Source organism: Pistacia vera, unplaced genomic scaffold (genome assembly GCF_008641045.1).
Source record: "Pistacia vera cultivar Batoury unplaced genomic scaffold, PisVer_v2 Contig393, whole genome shotgun sequence".
Lineage (NCBI taxonomy): Eukaryota > Viridiplantae > Streptophyta > Magnoliopsida > Sapindales > Anacardiaceae > Pistacia > Pistacia vera.
In genome coordinates this window covers 215007-237437 of record NW_022196216.1, presented here as the reverse complement: position 1 = coordinate 237437, position 22431 = coordinate 215007, and the positions used below count along the sequence as shown (strand labels likewise).

Genomic DNA, 22431 nt, shown 5'->3' with positions numbered 1-22431 from the left:
TGATGGGGAGGGTTGTCGACGTTGGCGTAGATGAGATTTGGCCTGGAATGGCAACGCCAACATCGGTGAGATCTGGCCGAAATCGAACCTATTTCGACCAGATCTTGGGTAGATTTTAATAGAAATGGGCTCAAGGGATGAGTGGGGTTGCATCTGGGGTGCTGTCGCCGCCAATCAGTGGCCGGTCGATTTGCATTTGGGGTGTGTTTGATAAAGTTCAAACATATGAGACTTAAATGTAATTTTTAGGGGCGTATTTGTAGAAATTTAAAAGTTTTTTATCAACTGATTTGACCAACGGTCAAACCAGTTAAATTGGTCAACCCGGGACCTAGAAACTTTGTCGGGTTTCACCCCGGGTTGGGTTTTAAAACATTGAATAATACTATGAACAAAATTATAATATCCCTACAAGGAAGAATTGGAGAAACTGGAAAATGAAAGGTGCGTTTGGTTCATTATTTTGGATATGATTTTGGGAATAATATTGGGTAGTTGGATAGGGGAGTATTACGAGGTAAACTTTAAAAATTTATGAAAAAGCCTTTTGGTTTGCTAATTTAATTAAAGACCCTAATATATAAAATGACAAAAACACTCCCACTACCTGCAGTGCCAGATTCGCTATGGCCTTTTCTGACCAGATCTACCACGGATCTGGCCGGAAAGGCCAGATCTATGGCCAAATGTTGCCATCGATTGCTAGAAAACGTCAAAAGAAGTCCATATATGACTGTCGTTTTCGGTCAACAATGGCTAACGTCAACGATGGCCATTTCTTTGCGACGGCCAGATCGGTGAACTTTCGGCCATTTCTGGTCAACAAGTAAGCCATTGTACAGATTCTGGCTACCACCGACGATGGTTACCGGAATCTGGCAAGTATGGGTTGATGGTGGTGTTTTTATTAATTTTTAAACTTTTTTTTCTGGGGTTATTTAATGAAATTAATAAGCTTAAGGGGTCTAAATGTAATTGAAAAAATATAGTAATATTTCTGGAATAATGTGCCAAACAATATTTGGGGAATAGGATTGGAAATATGGATAAAAAAAATGAACCAAACTTGGCCGAAGCTCTTCTCCGTCATTAATTTTGTTCATAGTATTATTGATCATCTCAATTCCAGCACAACAACAATCTATCAATTCAATAAATCTAAGTAAAAAAAGATTCATATTAATAATGTAAGAGCTCCAAAGGCTATATGCATAAACATAGATCACAGAAAAGAAAAGAAGAGAATTTAATTGATAATCTGATATAATATATAGTTTTTTATATAAATTAATTGACCTTTGATCATCACTTAGTTTCCAAATAACACAGTAATCCCATCCTTCCAATCTTATAAGTTGCCTCAGTAGCTCCATCACCAGATTTTCAGATGAAATAAGAAGAAGTAAAAAATGATATTCTTTGATATATATGAAGATGTAGAATGGTGGTGAGTTTACTAGGTGAATTTGAGTGTTTGCATGAGAATGAGAGATGGTTATATAATATATGAGTTGTAACGATGGTAGGAGCATATTGCAAGACCTAACTACCTTTAATGCCAATTGTCTTAACTCATATACTTTGACTTATGGTGGATTTATACATGCTTTTTCAGTACAAGTAAAGACACACTATCAACATGAAGCAATAAGAAACTCTCCATCAAGAGTAGTCTTGATTTTAGTGGTTGCAGTTTCAAACCATAAGTCTTGAATTAATTCCACTCTACGCTGATAATCTAAAATTGACCAAGGTTTTTTTTTTAGTGTGACTTTACTTGTCCTAAAAAAAAACCTAAGGGCCCTCCTCCGTCAGGCTTTTTCAGTACAAGTAAAGTCACATTAAGAATTCCTTTGGGTTTTGTTTTTTTTTTTTTTTTTTTTTTTTTTTTTCATTTCCCTCCCTCCACAATTACACTATAAATATTTCTCAAATCTCTCATTTTTTTTCACACCGCCCAATCTCTCTACTCTCTACTCTCTATTCTTTACTCTAAATCTCCAATCAAATTCTCATTCAATTTATATTTATATTTATAATTTATTCATATTATTCAATTTTTTCTATTTTTCAATATCATCTCTTATTCATATTATTATTTAATATTATTATATCATAAATTCATAATGGATTCCCAAAATGATACATTCGGAGGATCGTCCCCAAATGAGTTTTATGTTCCATCTACCGAAGAAATGGAAGGGTTCAATTCATTTTCACCCTTTCCTCTAGAGGCAACAACTGCAATTCCATAACCACATTCGGCCAGGACGAGGTGTAGCCAAACACATGGGAGTTGCAAGTCAACAGGCACGGGCATAGCCCAATCTTCCCACAACTACACTATAAATATTTCCCAAATCTTTTGTTTTTCCACACCACTCAATCTCTCTACTCTCTACTCCAAATCTCTAATCAAATTCTCATTCAATTCATATTTATATTATTCAATTTTTTCTATTTTTCAATATCATCTCTTATTTATATTGTTATTTAATATTATTATTTTAATTATTTATTATTTTATCATAAATTCATAATAGATTCCCGAAATGATGCATTCGGAGGATTATACTCAAATGAGTTTTACGTTCCATCTATCGAAGAAATAGAAGGGTTTAATCCATTTTCACCATTTACTCTAGAGGTAGCAACTGCAATTCCATAACCACATTTGGCCGGGACGAGGTGTAGCCAAACACTTGCGAGCAGTGAGTCAACAGGCACGGGCATAGCCCAACCCCCCCCCCCCCCCCCCCCCCCCCCCCCCCCCCCCCCCCCCCCGGACCGTCAAAGAGGGTCGTGTCCGATGTATAACGACATTTCACAAGATCAAACAACCAAAGACAAATAGGGAGGGGAAAGAATCGTGTGGGGTATGTAATTTCTGTGGAACCATTATTGGCGTTGAGAAGGGGGCTTCAACGATGCGACAACACTTGGAGAAGAAGCACCCCCAAATAATGCAATTGTCTGGTACATCTTCAACCGGATCAGGTAGGCATATTCAAACTCAACTTAATTTTAATCCACAATTCTCAACTTTCTCAACATAGCAATACAATGCACATGCTACAGGAAAGAAAATAGCAAGATTCATAGTTGCTATGGACTCTCCTATTTGTTTATATGAAAATCCATATTTTATTCACATAATTGAAACTGCATTTTGTCTTGCATATACCCTTGTTAGTAGAAGAGATATATAAAAACTTTATAACAAAATAAATAATAAATTTTAAAACGAATTTCAAAATTTTAGGAATATATTTATTGCATTTACATAAGACATATGGGCTTATAGATCAAAAACCGATTTTTTAACTGTCACAATACATTTCTTATATCATAATTGGGGTTTACAATAAAAATTGATAGGTTTTAAACCATTATATGAAAAACATAATGATGACACTATTTATTTTCCAGTTCCTGAAGTTTTGCAAGAATATCTATTAACTAATAGAGTTGTAGCGCTAACGCTTGATAATGCAGTTACTGACACCGCGACAATCTCTTTATTTTAAAAGAGATTGGATCCGCATGGTAAAGGCAAACTTTTTCACCAGAGATGTGCTTGCCACATCATCAATTTGATTATTAAAGCAGATTTAGATGTTATACATTCGAAGATGGAGAGGGTGCGCGCGACTATCAGATTTATCGTCGGCTGTACCAATAAAGGATGATAGGAGTACGTCAAATATTGTGGGGAAGAAACCCACCGGTTTGACCTTTGAAGTTTTGTACGGACATGCCTATCCGTTGGAACTCCACCTACTTGATGTTGGAAAAAGCTTTGCCAATCGTAAAACAAATTCGAGATTTCATTAATTGGAAAAACTATCCAAAGAAAGTTGTCAGCTATGATGATTGAGCAGTTTATGAATTTTTTTGTTCATTTCTTAAATTTTTTTATGATTGTACTAATACATTAAGTGATATTTATTATCCGACTACTAATTTAGAGTTAGATATTTTACTTTAAATTGCTAAATATAGATATAATGACGTTTTAAGGGAAATTGTTTCAAAGATGGAAGAAAAATACTAGAAATATTGATTGGATATTTCATTCTTATATGAATTAGGCCTTGTTGTAGATCCTAGGTTTAAATTACACGTAGTTAACTGTATAATTACTAAGTTAGACTAGTATTTAAGATATGATTATACGTTTTATTTGACTTACTTAAATTGGAAAGTTTTATTTTTTTTATATCAGAACACGTACAATGAAAGTGGAAGTGGAACGTTCAGGAGAGACGATCAAGACCCTGATGCAGACCTCCGTTAAGGATCGAGCAAGTGGACGTATATGGAACATGGCGGAAGTAGCAACTTCAGCTCGTACATACATGAACCAAATGAGCTGAATCACCACCTACAAGTGGACTTGTCCTACATGACGATGGAGGAGAAACGTGACATGGATATTCTTCAATGGTGACCCCAACATGAAAGTCGATTCCTCATTGTAGCTCAAATGGCACATGACATTTTATTTGTGTCGGTTTCTACAATTGCATTTGAGTCAACATTTTCAACGAGTGGCCGGATTGTTGAAGATAGAAGTTATTCTTTAACCGATGAGATGATTGAAGTGATAACGTGTTTACAGGATTGGACTCATGCAAAAAGAAGATTACAACAGCACGCTGAAGATCCTGAATTACTCGAACTTTTTAGGAATACAGATTTTAATGATTTAAATATTGTTGACGATGAAGATGAATAATTTAATTAAAAAAGTTTATTTAATTGTTTATTTGTGAAGCGTGAATTTGTGAATATTACATTTATGTTAAAATTAACTATTAATTTATTTATTATTTTTTAAAATTAATTAAACTTTTAGAAACTTATTAATCTACCCTTGAAAATTACTAAAACCTCTTACGAAATTTCATTTCGCCCCGAAAATATTAAAAAAAAAAAGAAAAAGATAAAGGAGGAAAAAGAAATTTTGCAAGCCCAGAGGACCTGTCAGAGTGCTAAAATCGCTCATGGGTCTTGGACCAGTTGGTCTCAAATGGGACCAGTCCCAAGCAGGCCCACTCACATTAGTCAATTTTTTCACATAATATAAATTTAGGTGGACTGACAACTACCACTCACATTAGTCAATTTTTTCACATAATATAAACGTAGGCCTACATTTATATTATGTGAAAAAATTGACTAATGTGAGTGGTAGTTGTCAGTCCACGTTTCAAGCAATACTTGATGGGAAAATAAAGCAATCGATGCGGCGTATATAATTATATATTTACACAAATTAAAATAATCAATTTATATACATAATTGTTGCCTAATTTCTTTATTCATGTTTAACTTACTAACCACTACCAAAAAGGTCACTTCGAGCAAATCTAAGCGTGCAAGAAATGCACTAGAAAATAGCCCCTCACTTTTATTATATACTATGCTACCATGTCTCAATTATTGGTGGTCAATAATAATACTATACTTATAAATTTTTTATTCAAACTTTCTCATACAAATTAATTTGATAAAAGATGATTAAGCGATTTTAAGTTAAATAATTAAAAGAAATTATATAACAAATATGTAAGGTTGTTGCGTCAGTTTACATGAGAGAGTTCGTATAAGAAACTTGTACGTATAATATTATTAATATTATTATTATCATTTTTAAAGCAATAGTCAATAATGTCAAGATAAATCCCTTATGACCTTATCTATTACAAAGCATCCTTAATCAAATTTTTCCCTCTCAAGTCCCTTTTGAGGAAGAGATTATATATATTGAGTAACAATGCAAAATGGGCGAGATATATATATATATATATATATAAAGGAATCATTACTTCTATTAAAGGTGGATGAATTGACTCTATTTCTTCGTTATCTTTTCTTGTTGTGATTTTCCACTGTTTTGCTGTTATTTGGACATTGATTGTTTTTTTCACTATCAAACCATTGGAAGAAAGGTATAAGAATTTGGTGTGTTTTCATAAAATTGTAATAATTTTGTTGAATTATATCTCTTTTTTTTTTTTATTAAAGCTTTTGGAGAATGTTTCTCTTAATTCTTGATTTTCTTTTGAATAAAAACCTTTTCTTAAGAAGGTTTTATCAATTTCAAATTTTTCAATCATGTTTAATTCTGGAAAATCTATCATTTGATAATAGGTTGGAGACATTCTCTGTGATGTCTCTTCCCCATCCTGTTAGGAGGGTGTTTGAGTTGAATAATAAGGTTGTGGTATTGTTGAGGAATTATCTATTCCTTGAATATTTGTTTTAACTTGGTTGAGTCTAGGGGGGCTCTTACTGAAAAAGAAAATCTTCTTTGTTCAAGAGATTCTTTGGGATTTAATCCGGATGAGGATAAGTGTGAGTTATCAAAACTTATTCTTGGAGGCCAACTAAACCTAATCTGAACACTTTCATCAGAATTTTCAATTATGTTTTCAATCTCTGTATTTTGGATTGGTTGGGTTAAAGGTTTAGGAATTATCATTTTTAAAGGTATGACTGTGTTAGCTAATCCCCAATCCTTTGGTAAGGTTATTTGGTCCCAAATTATTGTTTTAAGAACTGTTATGTTTGATCTTGTTAAATCAATTTGAAATAACACTCTGTGGCCTTTTTGGTCATGATTAATGGCTCTAGTTTCAAAAGCAGATTGCATTACTTTATATTGGGTCCTATAAATGGCTGCTATAGGGATGGTTCCTAGTTTTAAGTCATAATTAAACGTTTTAATATTTAAAGTTAAAACATCTAGTATATTTTGGTCATCTAAGCAGACTGTGAAATCAGGATAAGAATTAAAATAAATTAGTCAATTGGACAAGTTAGAATCTATTGTTCCTCATAGAGAATCTCTAAATCTTAGCCATCTACAATCTCTTAAACAGGCAAAGATGGCAGTGTCCATGCCTTCAATGCTTAGAGGTTTGATTCCTATTTGGACTAATACTATATGAAGATAATTATAACTCTTTTTGTATTTTTCAACCATTTCCTTAGATAATAATTGGGTTATTTGAATTGAATTGTTTACCTTAAGAGTCTTTTCTTCTGTTTTAATTATGTATTTTGATTTGTTTAAAGGGTTTACTCTATTGAGACTTGATAATTTTCCTTCTTTGTAAGCATTTGTCATAGAAATTTCGGGAATGTTCCATTTATCAAAATGTTTTTGTAAATCTTAAGGTCTTATAACCTGTTTATCTTTTTGTGTACAAGCGTGACTTATTTCAATTATGTTATCGTTTTGATTTATACAAATCTCATCTTGATGAACAATATATTCATCTCTAGTATTTGAACTGGAAGTAGGCATTGATCTAGAAAATTTTCCATTTTGTTTATCATCTATTTCTTTCCCTACAGTGCCTGATCTAAGGGACTTACAACGATTACATCCTACAGCCCTACACAACCCAGAATGACTCGGTACTCAAAATAATTAATAAACAAAATTTTAACAATCCTAAATCCCTGCATTCTCCATGGCTTTGATCACTCAAAAACAATCAATTATTTTGAGTATCGAACAACTCATGTATTTAACAATCCTAAATCTCTGCCTACTCTCGATAGGACCTCCAGTGATCTATTCTAGGCACTTTGATAGTCCCAATAATTATATCCAAGCAGATAAAATAGTCATCACAGGCATTCCTGGATGATTTACTTCAAAAGAAACACTCTATTCAAATTTCTCAATTGGTTTTCCTAATGGTGTGGGATCATTTTGGATTAATTCCCAAAATCCTACCCCTAACTGTCCATGAAGGATTGAATGAGTTCAAGGTCAAATTCAAAGTTTTCAAAGCAGATTCAAATTTTCTTCCGTCACTTCATTTCTTAGCAAAGTTCCACCTCTCCTGGATTTTACAATGGGAATATGAAATTGTCCAAGATATTAGCAATCTCCCTAATTTGATTCAGAAATTTAAAGTCAAGTGGTGGGATAAATATGATGCATCCCACGTGTCCAAAGAAAAAATTCAACTTTGTCTCTCAAGTTCACCTCATCAAACCTAGGCCATTACCCTTGAAATCACCAATTTTTTACAGAAAAAGACTGTGGCATCAGTATCCTTAGCAGAAGCCAAACAAAACAAGAACTTAAAGACCACCTCAAGACTATTCTTTCACAACCCCACGAAGAATAAGAATCTAACCGAAGCTCCAGTGCCTTGGTCAATCTCGCACAGAGCAATGAAGATGACTATTATGGTATCATCTAAGTTATTCCAAACAGTTCAAAATTACCTCTTCTATCAAGAACAAGATTGGCCAAAGAACCGACATCCGAATCAGAGAATCTTTGGCATAATAATGAAGAGTTAGAGATTCCCTGCAAGAAGAGACATTTAATGTTCTTTTAAAAAAAATAAAAATTAAAACATTCAACAGTATTCATGTGAGGCTATAGTAAGATAAGATTCCTATAAATGGGAAAGACTCGTGCAACGTAAACCAAGCTTTTAAAAAGCCAATTCTCAAACTTTCTCCTTCCTCACTCTCTTTTCGTGTAAATCTCTTAAAGCTCTCCAAAAAGAAAGCTTGTTTTGTAAGTTCAATTTACTTAAATCTTTCAATAATCTTTTAATGTTTAATCTTTCATGTCTTTAATTATTCTTTATAATCATTCATCATTCATCATTCATCATGTCTGATTTTAATGTTTACTTAGATTTTATTTAAGTTTTTATTTGTGTTCTTAGTTTCTTTAAATTTTTGTTCATCACTTAACCTGGTTCCAGTGTGGCATTGCCATCGTGACCTGGTTAAGAATTAATCTTACTTCTTAATACAATTTCAGTGCGGCTCTGCCACCGTTATCTTATTAAGTTGTAAGATTATTTAAGTTAATGTTTATTTAAGTATTATTTAAAGTTTATTTAAGTTTTCATTTAATCTCTGCATATCTCCTCTTGACATTTTTTTTCATACGTATAAAAAATTGGTGTTTAAAATATGATGTATCGATGACATTAAAAACATATAACTTCTACCATTATATTAAGATAGATTAAATTTGTATTAAATATTTAAGTTAATATTCTAAATTGACCTTTAATTACTTTATTTCGTGTTTATGTAGAGCTATTTTATCTTTTATACAATAATTAATAAACTCAATATCCATATATATATTTTTAGAACAATGAACTTAAATTGTGATTTTTAAAATTAGAACTATGATTTTAAACAATTAAGATAGGGTAAAACTTGTGGTAAATCATTATTATTTGGATTACATATATCATCCTTATATATATGAATATATTTTAAGTAATGGGTCGGTTAGGGCCAAGCCTACCTCTGTCCTCGGGGTCGAGAAATTTTCTTAGTCCCGGTCGCGGTCCAATCCCCAACTATTTCAAGGAATCTTCACCCTATTCGGGGCAGGTCCCCGATCGGGCGGGCTAGACGCCCATATCTAGAAACAAGCCAATAACAAATTATTTCTCATATTATTTTAAATTTTTTATGGTATTTCATTTTTTTTTCTAAATTAAAAGATAGAATATACAAAATCAAGCAATTTTTTTTTTTTTTTCATAGAGTAATGAATTTATGCCCAGAGGTATATATAATGACAAAATTCTTCTAAGTTTTCAGAAATAACAAGAATAATTTTTTCATTAAATTTTAGGTGTTCGTTTGATAATATATTCGATTCGAGTTCGAACATAGGATGTTCGTTCGATTATATTCGTGAACATACTGCGTTCGACTGATCCATCTATTTGCGAACAATTTGTTTGATTATTCATTCGTTTATATTCGAAAAACACACACATATATATATGTTTGGTTTAGTTTGGATGAATTTTTTTAAATAGTAATCAATAATAACATATTATGATGCTTTTGTTTTTCTTATATATATATATAATAGAACCTCTTTGTAGTCATAATGTTAGACTAACTAAATTTATTACTATGAGGAGGTTATAACTTAATAGAGATATAGTTACAAGAATTATTGTTTTGATTAAAAAAATTATTGTTTTGATTTCTTATTTTATAATTCATGTTTCACGAATATAAATGAATTGAGTGAATAAATTCGACAACTTTACTATACTAATGAAATTGATATTAATGTCTTCCTCAATTATCTAAATGAGTAATAAGTCGTGTATACTTTAATTGAAGAAGAAATTATTATTGGAATTAGACAAGAAGAGGAAGGAGATAATTTTGAGGAAGCTAGTACGAAAATACCAAAAATTTTGTGTCAAGAAACTCTAAACATAGACTTGAAAAACTAGAAATATTTTGGCTTCAACAAGAAGGTGTCTATGCTAGTGACTTATTACGTATCCACAAGATAAAAGATGTGGTAACAATTCTAAAACATAAATCATTGTCCAAACACAACTTTAGATAAAAGATGTGGTAACAATTCTAAAACATAAATCAATGTCCCAACACAACTTTATATAAAAGATGCGGTAATAATTTTAAAACATAAATCACTGTCCCAACACAACTTTAGATAAATATTTTATTTAATCTTAAACCTTTAATATAACATACCATATGTTTTTTTTGCAATATACATATAATTATTATTATATAGAGGCAAGTTCCTTAAGAAGAGACTTTGGAAAATTATAACTTATTACAATGTGAAATTTATTTTTATTTATAACTGGCTCAAGTTAGGACCATAATTTTTTATGACTATAGGGAGGTTATTCCTATATAGAATATTACTATAGAGAGGTTTTATTGTAATATGTTTGGATTTTTTTTTTCAAATGTCATCAATAATTAAATATATAATAAGTATATCGCATTTTAATTAAAAAATAATAACTTATTATGATACATAGTATGACAAATTTAATAATATAATATATTGTATAATCAAGTGATATATAACATATCAAATCTAATAATATAATAGCTTCAAATTTTTTCAAATGTAATCGATAATTAAATATTATGAGATAACATTTCAATTAATAAATAATAAATATAATATGATAAATTGATGAACATAACATATTGTATAATCATAGCATGACAAATTTAATAACATAATAGCTGAATTAAATATAGTATGGTAAATTGATGAACATAACATATTGTATAATCAAGTGATATATACAGTAAAACATCTCTATAGTGATACTCTATATAAAAATAAATTCTACATAGTCATAAAAAATTCAATTCCCAATTCGGGATAGTTATAAATAAGAATAAACTCTACATTGTAATAAGTTATAATTTTTCTAATTCCTGTCTTAAGAAAAGTTGCCTCCACATAGTGATAAGTATCTGTATATTACTAAAAAAAAAAAAAAAAAAAAAAATTGCTATGTTACATTAAGATTTAAGGTGAAATAAAATATTTATCTAAAAGTTGTTTGAGATAATGATTTATGCTTTAGAGTTATTACTACATCTTTTAACTTACGGGTAGGTTACTCGTTAGCATGAACATCTTTTTGTTGAAGTCATATATTTCTAGTTTCTCAAGTATGTTTAGAGCTTTTTGGCACAAACTTTTTGTATTTCCGTACTGTCATTCTCATGATTATTTCCTTCATCTTCTTGTCTAATTGTAATAATGATTTATTCTTTAGTTAAAACATACATGACGTATTGCTCATTTTGATGATTGAGAAAAACATTAATATTAATTCGATTAGTGTAATGAAATTGTCGAATCTGATAACTAAATTGTACAATGACTCTTTGATTATTCTCATCCACTTCATTTGTAACTTGTAATTCATCGACATCGAGGATCCTAATTTGGTAATGATTAAAACAATTGACAATAGTATGTGGCTTCACATCAATTTGCTGCATAATTTTGTAACGATTAAAACAATTGGCAATTGTTTTTGGCTTCACATCAATTTGATCATGCAACAATTACATTTACAATTCCATCAAGGACACTTATTTTTGTTAGTTTCAAGACACGATCTTCTATCCGTTTCAAAAGTAGGCAATTGAAGCATTGAATTGAAATCTTAATAGTATTAAAACATCAATTGAAATCCTGATACTGTACTACTAAAACATGAATTATAAAGAAATTTTTATTATCACACCTCTATTAAGTTATAACCTCCTTATAGTAATAAAATTAATTAATCCTACAATTATGACTATGGAGAGGTTTTACTGTACATGACAAATTCAATAATATAATAGCTTAATTAAATATAGTATGACAAATTTATGAACATAATATATTGTATAATTAAGTGATATATAATATGACAAATTTAATAACACAATAGCTTAATTAAACTTAAATTAATTACACATTTATATTGATTATCTATTACAATAGACCCTCATACCACTATGAATTTATAGGTGTTGATACAAAGTATATATATAGACAGTAATAATAATATATATATGATAACCAATAATTTTGATAATTTAATAACATATTAAACATATTTAATCTGTGATTAATATATGTATGTAATTTATAGGTATTGATACAAAATATATATGTAGACAATAATGATAATATGTGTATATATATAACAAATTAATTACACATATTTATTGATCATATAATACAGTAGACCAATATATATGTAGACGTTTAAAATATTTATGATAATTTAAGTAATGATAATATATATATATAATTATAATTTTGGTAATTTAATAACATATTTAATATATGATTAATATATGTATGATAATAATTTTGTATATACATAATTACACATTATATACATATAACAAATTAATTACACATATGCAGTAGCAGATCTAGAAATTCATGTTAGGGTAGGCTAAAATAAAATGTAATAGTATATACAACAATGCTACAGACACCGGGGTTTTTACACCGAAATTTTGTACCTGTCTACGTGTCTCCTGACTCAGACCATTCAACGCATTTGACGTTATTAACTTTTTCCTAGTGAACGGCCGTTCATAAAATATGGACAACCGTTCACTTACATGGACTCCCGTCTATATTATATGGACGGGGGTCCATTTACTATGGACGGGCGTCTCCATTTAAAGAACGCTTATCCATCAATAAATGGAATAAAAAATATTAAAAAAAATTAAGGACAATCGTTCATAGGTTATGGACGACCATCCATAAATATTGGACAGGCGTTCATATGTTAATAGATGCCCGTCTCTTAATTTTGGACAAGTGCTCGCAAATAAGTGACGTCCATTATTTTTTTTAGATATAAAAATTTAAAAAAAATCTGGGACGGCTGTCCATACGGAAAGGACGCCCGTCCTTACTCTAATTAAAAAACGTTTACGTTAAAAAAATTTCGGGAAAGTGTTTCAAAAACAAATCAGCCGGGTCTTCTTCTTCTTCTTCCATCTGCGCTCTGGTTCATTGTCTTCTTCATCTCATCTGCGCTCTGGTTCTTGGTCTTCCTCATCCCATCTGCGCTGTTGTTCTTGGTCTTCCTCATCCCATCTGCGCTGTCAGATGGATAAGTGTAAACCATGACCTCCATTTCATATCTTGGGACAACCCTCCAAAACAACACCCACATTTCCTCACTATCGGTGATTATCAGAGGATGGTCGAAAGCAATGCCCCCTTTGCAAGGAAATTTGGCAGGAATGAGCCAGTTCTTGACAAGATTGATTCTGAACTGCTGCGTCGCAATGCTGATGGATATGTACCTGGCGGATGGTTCAGTAAAGAAAGAAATTCAAACTTCAGTGCTCCACGTCATGTCATGACAAACACCAGTAAACTCAGGCCTGGTCCTGGTGCTGAAAGGCTAAAACGCCTTATCATTGGTTTACTATCAACCAAGGATTTTCATAAAAGCCACTGCATCTGACACCAGAATTCCAGTGAAGCAGCCCTCATTCTCCCAGTACTTGATGGGCAGATAAACACTCATCTCTTCATTTATTAATATAAGATTGGTAGCGGCACAGATAACAACCGTGTAGGAATTAAAGGGGAAGAGAAATTACTTCCCGTGCAGAGTATGTGCTATACCTTTTACAATTTTTACCTTCTAAAATGTATTTTTGTAACTAAAGTTGCTGATGCTGGACTCAAATATAGTGTTTATTAGTTTGCATAATCTATGAGAAGTCTCATGGAATCACGCATCACCAACACCGACCCGCAAAAGCTGCTGGATGCTTATAAACTTAACCTTGCATGTCTCATATTTATCATATGGTACTGCTACAATTTTCACCCCATTTGGATTCATAGTCAAAATGAATTCTGTTGTTCAGATAACAACCGTGTAGGAATTAAAGGAGAGGACTGGCTCCACTTGGTCAGTTGTTCAGGAATCAGGCTTGAGACACGGTCAGAATGAATTCTGTAACGTCAAAATCGAGTTCCTCTCCTGCAACAATAGGTTGGTTCAGAATCATCAACCCTTTCCAGAGGATTTAAGAAATAATTGAAAGAGATCTTGGGCCATTCGTTTCAAAGCATCTTAAGATATTTACTTTCTGTAGTGTTGACATTTGAAGCATCTTAAAATAACTGAAAGAGGTCGGGATCCAGGAACTCCTGCTGGAGAACTTCTGCTTAAAAACAGGACTTTAAATATAGCTTTCATTGGGAACTTCACGTCAGATAAGTCTCGTTTGCGTCGACAAGCGAGTTCCCCATCAATGGCATTAACAGCCTTCCCATGATTTGGTAACGGATTCACATCGGGTTCTCCTGTCAACTTTGCGAAGTCAAGCTCGTAGACTCTCTCTCCCTTTGCCTGAACTTTGAGTTTCAGGGCAGTACAATTTTTCCGTGGAATGTCCGACGGCACCTGCGTGATAATCGCATCGAGCGTTAGGGTCGTACCATTTGGAATATGGTGGTTGTAAGGGTGGCCTTCAAATTCACCTAACTAAAGAACCTTTGGTGGAAGAATATAGCATAGCTGCTTTTGTGAGCTCTCTGCTTCTCTTCTCTCTCTCTCCTCTCACCATTTTACAACATCTAGACCTTAAATACATAATGATCAAGCCCTTTCCTTACAGGTGTGGAAGTTGAGTTCATGTGACTTATGTGAGATTGCCCGAAATTCAGAATAAATACGGTGGTTGCAAGGGTGGCCTTCAAATTGTTTTGTTTTAAAAAAAAAAAACAATGGGCGTCCATCTTTATGGATGGCCGTCCATAAAATGTATTTGGACGGGCGTCCATTTTTTTCTTTTTTAAAACAAAACAATTTTTTATGGACGATCGTCCATTCCACTATGAATGACCATCCGGATGTATGGAAAGCCATCTAAAATCGTTGGACAGGTGTCCATTTATATCAATATTCAATCATCTAATGTGACAACCTCCACGTGTTTTGGTGCAATTCTTCGATGAATTAGTATTTTTGTAGCATATAATATTCATATTCTATGTCTTTAGTTCAAATTGACATAAAAGGAAAAACAAATTACATAAAATAATTATTATAATATATATATATATATAATATATATATTATATATATATATATAATATATATATATATATATATATTTTTTTTTTTTTTTTTTAAAATGGGAGGGTAGGCCATGTATACTCTAGATCTACCCCTGCACATATGTATTGATCATATATTACAATAAACCTTCATTTCACTATAAATTTATGGGTGTTGATACAAAATATATATGTGGACATTTAAAATATTTATGGTAATTTATGTAATGATAATATATATATGATAACCTATAATTTTGGTAATTTAACAACATATTAAACATATTTAATCTATAATTAATATATGTATGATAATAATTTTGTATATACACAATTACATATTATATATATATATTAACCCACTCAGCCCAAATTTTAAAACAAAAATCCAAACCCAATTCCACATTTTCCCTTAACCAGCTCAAAATCCAAATCCAATTAATTCAGAGCCCTAATTTGGTTAATTGAACGAACTCAAACAGCCCTTAATTATTCGAACGAGTTATTCGAATAGATATTTACAAGTTATTCAAACGAGTCAATCAAACGATCACGAACTGCTCGTTTGGTTAATCGAACGAACTCGAACAATCATCATGTGTTCATTCGAGTTCGAACACACCTTTGTGTTTATCGAACGAGGTGTTCGTTCGTTTTGGTTTGTTTGCAGGCCTACTTAGAACTTGTAAATTGTTTAAATAAAAAAATAAAGAAAAAGACCATTAACTTGTAAATAAATTGTTTCTCAGATCTTAATTTTGTTCAAATTGAAATATAAAAAACCGGAAAAAAAAGACCGTTAACTTGTAAATTGTTCTCCTATTTTTATTTTTTTTAATTAAAAAAAATATATACAATAGAAGACCACTGACTTATGATACACACAACCGGAGTATAGCTACAGTCACCCTCCCTTACTTCCAACAAATTTGAATCGACATTCACATTTCAATTTCAAAAACCTCTAACGGTCTCTTTTGTTTAATATCTCCGAATCTACAATTTACAGCAAGAAGATCGAGACGATGGAGGAGTACTTACAGTACATGAAGACTTTACTCTATCAAATGAACGGTTCACATCTCTTTATCTCTCTCTCTCTCGCTCTCTCGTTCACGCTTCTAAATCGGCTTCGAATTGTAACGTATTTTTTTTCAAACTTAATGAAACAGAGGTGGAGGATCAGACCACGAAGGTCACGGTTGAAGGGCAAATGCTGATCACCACAATTAACTCCATGGAAAACGACCTCGTTTCTGGTTGTTTTATTATTTTTCTTTTTTGTTTGAAAATCAACGTGAATTTTCAGTTGAACTGATCAAGAATGGTAGATTGATTGTCTGAGAAGTACTAAAATGTGTTTCTTATAAATGAATGTTTCTACTAAAGCACTTATCTAGTGCTTCTACTCCTAGTATTTTTTTTCTTTATACATTCAAAACAGTGGTTTATCCATTGCATCAAATACTGTGAGATTCACATGAGAAGTTCTTTTGATTATTTGAAATTGTATATAGGTGTGTCTGGGACGGCCTTTGTAGAAAAAGGTTTTTATTTGAGTAAAAGCTCATGAAACTGCTCTCAATATAAAGTTCTATTTTTTCATCCAAAAAGTGTTTTTTTTTTTTTTTTAGAAACACTTACAAAAGTTCTTCAATTAGTACGCTTTGTGTGTTAGTGTGCGTGTGTGTATTTTATTTTTTTATTAATTAAATTTGATTTCAAAAAGACTTTTATCCTTTCAATCAAATATTGTAAATTTTTCTAGCTGCACCACAATTACTTCGGAATGCATCCTTAGGTTGTTTTGTTACGTTGCCTTAACAGAAAATTAAGTGATTTGAAAACCTTTTGCCTTTTTTTTTGCTTTGGAAAACTGGGGGTGAATTTCAGAGTGCTATTGTAGATTAGCAAAAGTTTTTTCGCTAATTAGGTGCTGCTATTGAAAGCACTCTAAAAACTTATCTGGAATAATAATCATTTTCTTTGTGCATGTTCATGTGGATTACATATCTCCATTAATTAGTATATAAAAGTATTTGTGTATACTGCAAATTTAGGACAATTTTTTATGCATTTTCAATGATATTAGAAAATTGAACTTGCTTTCAGAGGCCTTTCTACCTCTAATATCCACATGATTCAATTTTTCGGATGATTTTAATACATTTATGTAGGTTCAATCCATTTATAGAGTTGTGGAAACAATTGTATTTATGATTTAGTTCTTTATAGTAGCTGTTTTTATTGGCTGATCTGTTTCCCACTATTTTTGCAGCAAAGTCTGACACAAAGTTACTGAGAGAAGAAGCTGAGAAGATGAACAAGGAAAAGGGTCAGATATGTGCACAGATATTGGCAAAAGAGAGAAAAATTGCTTCTCTGGAGTCTGATTCTTCCACCCTTAACCAGGTGAGATCTATTTTTGTGTGTCTTTGTGCGGGAGCTGAATTGGGCCTCTAGTTGGAAGCCTACAATATCCCTGTTGTGGGAAATTTTCTTTTTCCTTTTTTTCACCCTCGAGTAGCTTACTTGCAAGTACGAGAACATCTGGACAGTAAACCTGAATTGATAAGAACTTCTGTTGTCGGATGGTGCACTTTCTTATAATTTATTGCCATACTTGCTCAGTAAAACGTTTGGGCTAGAAGTATTATACAATTGAAGAGCTAGACATACTGATAAAAACTCCTGCACAACTATCTTTCATGTCGTATACTATAAAATAATTTATTGGCTGGAATAGATCTGTTGTCGGATGGTGCTCTTTCTTATAATTTATTGCCATATCTTTCATTTTCTGATAATATTTTTGTCGCTAACCTAACTTGCCATAATCCTATAATATCTGACTGTGGGGAATTCCTGTTTCTGTATGTATTCTTCTTTATTATGGGAAGTGGGTTGTTGAAGAAACTGTTTCTTCAATCTCAGGGTTGTATATTCTTGATTCATCATTGTTCTTTTAAATGCGCAGACAATGGAGCATATACAAGAAGAAAGAGTTAGCTCATCTAAAAAACTATCAGAGAAGAGGTAATATTTAAGAATATATTGCATTGATTAAGTTCACTGAATGCTATGGACAGTTATTGCCATAATTTCTTAACTACAACAGAGCTTGCTATACTCAAGTTGCAGAGGATATCAAGTTGAAACCAAAGCAAAAACAGGTTATATTTCATGAGCCTCTTCATCTGAATCCACTGTTCTATTTTCAAAAATTTAAATTGCAGTTGATGGTCTCTTTCATATTTTATGTAGGACTGGTTTGAATCTGATTAAGTTCATTGATGTACCTCTTTTTTAATTTCTCTTCATGATAAATGTATGTGCTCCAAATAAAGAGAAACAGAAGGAATGAAGATATTGACTCCCCATGTTTATGATAAATTAATTGTGCATCTAGTCTTTAGGATCCAATGCGTTCTCACTGACTAGCTGAAGGTAACAAAGGTCTTCAGTTTTGCTTGTTGAATATCTTTCTATATTGCTCTAGCAGCTTCTTATTGAGATTATACCACTTCCTTGATAATTGGAATTGCTTGAGTGGTGTTGATGGGTTTGGGAATAATGTCTCACAGTTGAAGATGTGGTAGTAGACACACATCCTTAAAGATACACCTCTCTTTAATGCATGTCTCTTTCCTGGCCAAGAACCAAAAAAAAAAAAAAAAAAAAAAAAAGAAAAACAGAGTAAGTGAGCCTGTATATATATGCATGATCAATTTGTTGTAATTTAGAAATCCCTTCTGTTTATGTAGTCTCTTGTATACTTGAGGGTTGGCACAACATCCAACCTGATGTTGTATTTCTAGTGTACTAAAGATATTTAGATCTTGCTATTGTCTTCAACCACTTGATGTATTTTTTTTGCAATTTTAATTTTAATTTTAACTGCAAATTCATAATCATGTAACTGTGATAGGGTTTTATGGTTTCCTCTGTGTTGCTATCATCTATTCTACTTTTCTCGATAGCGTATAGATAAAACTTTTAAGATTATCAAATTTGTGCAATTCTAATGATTAGAAATCATTCAGGTCAAGGGAATAAGTGATGAGCAAATGGCTGAAACGGAAGGTACTTGATTTTAGGGAACAAGTTGGCTTTAACCATGAACTGGTGATTTGGGATTTGATACAATTTTCCTGAGCACCTGTTAAGTTATTGATGACTTTTAGTTGTTTATTCACACACATGGGCAGATACACGCTTTATGCAGATGCATTTTCCCTCTTTCGTAATTGTTTGTCTACCTTGAAATTTTACAATGTTAAAACAAGTCCAATGATAAACACTTTTGACATTGAATATTTGTGTACCAATATACCAAAATTTCCCTTAATCCAGAAGGTGAATGTTAACATTACAATTGTTTGCTGGTTGCTTACAGTGAGCGAATATTTTGGAAAGACCTTTGCATTACTTATGTGTCAATTTCAATCAGCAGGCTTAAATTCTAGTCAGAAACCTTAGTTATTATCATGCTTTTCATTATTTTTGCAAAGGTCATCAAACATCCCTTAATGAAAGATCTGAACTACCAGTAGGAGGTACAGCTAGGGAGGTTTATTCATATTTAAGGGGCAAGACTTTTCTGTTCCATGAGCCGTAGGGGATGTCTGTTGAGGACCTTTTACTGAAAATGTAGGCTTTTAGAGAACAATGTTTATTTAAACACTTCCAAGTTTGGGCCTTGCCTAAGAACTTTGTAACTGTACAACAAAATGCAGGTGTGCATTATAGAGAGGGAAGGCTCATATGATTTCTAAGCTCAAAATCTCATTTATATGGTACACGTTGTGACATACATGAGAAAGAGAAAAGAAGAGAAATAAGGGAAGATCCGGTCTTGTTTACAAAACTTTATCACAAAGAGCTAACTCAAAATTGCAAGATGTTCTTACGATGAGTGATGGTCTATTTAAACTGATAACTCTGATCTGATTGTAGTCATTGATGCCTAAAATTTATTAACCTTAAACAATATTATTCTTTCATCTTATTTAACTTTTCCTGCAGGGAAATGCGGCATTGATAACAATAACTTCATGGACAATAAGGTAAATAACTTTTATTAATATCATTAGATATACGGTGTTGCAATTTTCTAATTAATTTTTGTTATAACAGAGGAGTGAAGTTAGGGAGACCTTGATGGCTAATTTGGTTTCAGTTGAATACAAGCTTGATGAAATTGCACAGAAGACATTAAAACTTGTTCAGGAGAACAAAAAGGTTACTTAAGCAAGATTTTAATTGAATGTATATGTATTTTCCTATTTGGAAGATGGACCATGTCTCAATTTCAGTATCTTTTTTTTTCGGTGAAAGCCTCTAGATGTCCCCATACTCGAAGGTATGAGACTAATTCCCGATTGGGGCTTGGGTAACTTAATCTTGTAGTTTATATGTGTAGCAAGAATTTGTTACTTCAATTTAATTTCAATTCGCTAAAGTTTTGTCTCCAGTCTTGGCTAATGCCAAAAGTTACATTTTTTACTTCCATTCATCATTTGTAATGTATTTCATCAAGTGAAAAGTTGTTTTCTTATTTGTCTGATTGTAGATCAGAGTATGCATTCCAAGTGTAGCATGTAAAACATTGATGATCATTGAGTAAATTCAATTTAAAATTTGTGACGCTATAGTAAGTCACTTGATTATCTTGGATTGAATCTGCTTATAAGTTTAGGTACCTAAAACTAATTGTCTTGAGAGTGGATAAAAGTGCTTCTTGAATTAATGTTTTGACTGTTTTTGCATTTCGGTTTACCTTCCTTATTGGGCAAATTTCTTTTGAAGCTTAAATGTTTTCTGCTTTCCCAGTGGTGTAAGACTTACATGTGACTATGTCAATACATTTGGTTCTTAGTCAAGTGGATCTAATTCTTCACAAGAAACTACTTGTATGCTGTTGTTTTTAATTTTATCAATCCCTTATATTCATTTGTTACTCTTGGACGTGTTTTTAGATGAATGATTCCTTTGAGCAAGTGAAGTGCAGGGCAATCAAATTGAAGGTTAGTTCTCTACCCAAGATCATGTAAATGTTTTCATGTGATTGCCCTCAGGCTTGTGCATAGATAATCACTATAGAATGAAATCAACTATTGCCCGAATATAATGTTTTCTTCGCGGAGAGATCGGGTTGCCCAATAGAAATATTGTTTAACATCCATATATCCATATCTTTTGGACAATAATTGAGTCGTGAGTGGTGGCTCTTAATTTTCTATTTCATGTACACATATGTAGAAACTAATTATTGGCATCTTACTTTAAATATGGGTAACTATAGCCAGAGATGTTGGCAATGGATATAGAGACCTTGGAAGAGGAACATGCAGCTCTTCTATCAAATAAGGATGGAGAATCCAAGTTTTGGGAATGCCTAAAGGACCAAATTGAGCAAGTCAAGGTGAATACAGTTGGTAGCTTTTTCTTTATCATACATAAACTAAGCATTTTAGGATTTACTTGATCAAAACCTGAAATGGCCTTTGGTTTTTTACCAAAGCAAGGTTTAAGAAGAAAAGGTCCTCATTTGGTGGCTAAAAATGAAACTCTTAATACAGTGGGGTTTTGTTGCTCATGGTTGTGGAACTCAATTACGGTTGGGAAAGTTTTTGCCTTCCAGTTACTAAAAGTCATTCTGAATTCTAGTAAACGTGTGATTACTTTTCTATATCAAATTCCAATGTGCTGAAATGTGATTGTGGAGAGGAATACAAAGTGGTAGTGAATCTTTAATCTCAGAAAAGTATAATAGCAATGAAACTTAGACAACTCAAAAGGCTGAAGAAACAAATTCGTAGTTGACAGGTAATCAAATGCGAAACAAAACTAGGAATTGATCCTTACAACTTATAATGCGAAGGGATTATGACATCTTTTGCTTATAATTCCGAAATATCATTTCAGATTGTTTTTAAGACTTTAATAAGGAAATTATACCATGTACACAAATTTACATTCCATATTATTCTATATTTAGTATTTTAGTG

At 32.0% G+C, this 22431-nt stretch overlaps 1 protein-coding gene across 1 annotated transcript; it reads left to right on the top strand.

The window, feature by feature from the left end:
* Nucleotides 1-16591: 16591 nt before the first annotated feature.
* LOC116141116 lies at nucleotides 16592-22071 on the top strand. Its single transcript, XM_031426654.1, has 9 exons — nucleotides 16592-16680; nucleotides 17700-17833; nucleotides 18399-18457; nucleotides 18540-18594; nucleotides 19465-19504; nucleotides 20447-20487; nucleotides 20558-20662; nucleotides 21726-21845; nucleotides 22003-22071. The coding sequence occupies exons 1-9, from the start codon at nucleotides 16635-16637 to the stop codon at nucleotides 22069-22071; spliced, it is 669 nt and encodes a 222-aa protein (XP_031282514.1). The 5' UTR covers nucleotides 16592-16634.
* The last annotated feature ends 360 nt before the right edge of the window (nucleotides 22072-22431 follow it).

What these genes read in the sequence shown, in the direction of transcription:
- LOC116141116 (XM_031426654.1), top strand. Translation starts at nt 16,635, where the DNA reads ATGCTGATCACCACAATTAACTCCATGGAAAACGACCTCGTTTCTG. An exon ending in TGAAACCAAAGCAAAAACAG is followed by an intron (nt 18,595 to 19,464) that starts GTTATATTTCAT and finishes GAAATCATTCAG; the next exon opens with GTCAAGGGAATAAGTGATGA. An exon ending in TTGTTCAGGAGAACAAAAAG is followed by an intron (nt 20,663 to 21,725) that starts GTTACTTAAGCA and finishes GGGTAACTATAG; the next exon opens with CCAGAGATGTTGGCAATGGA.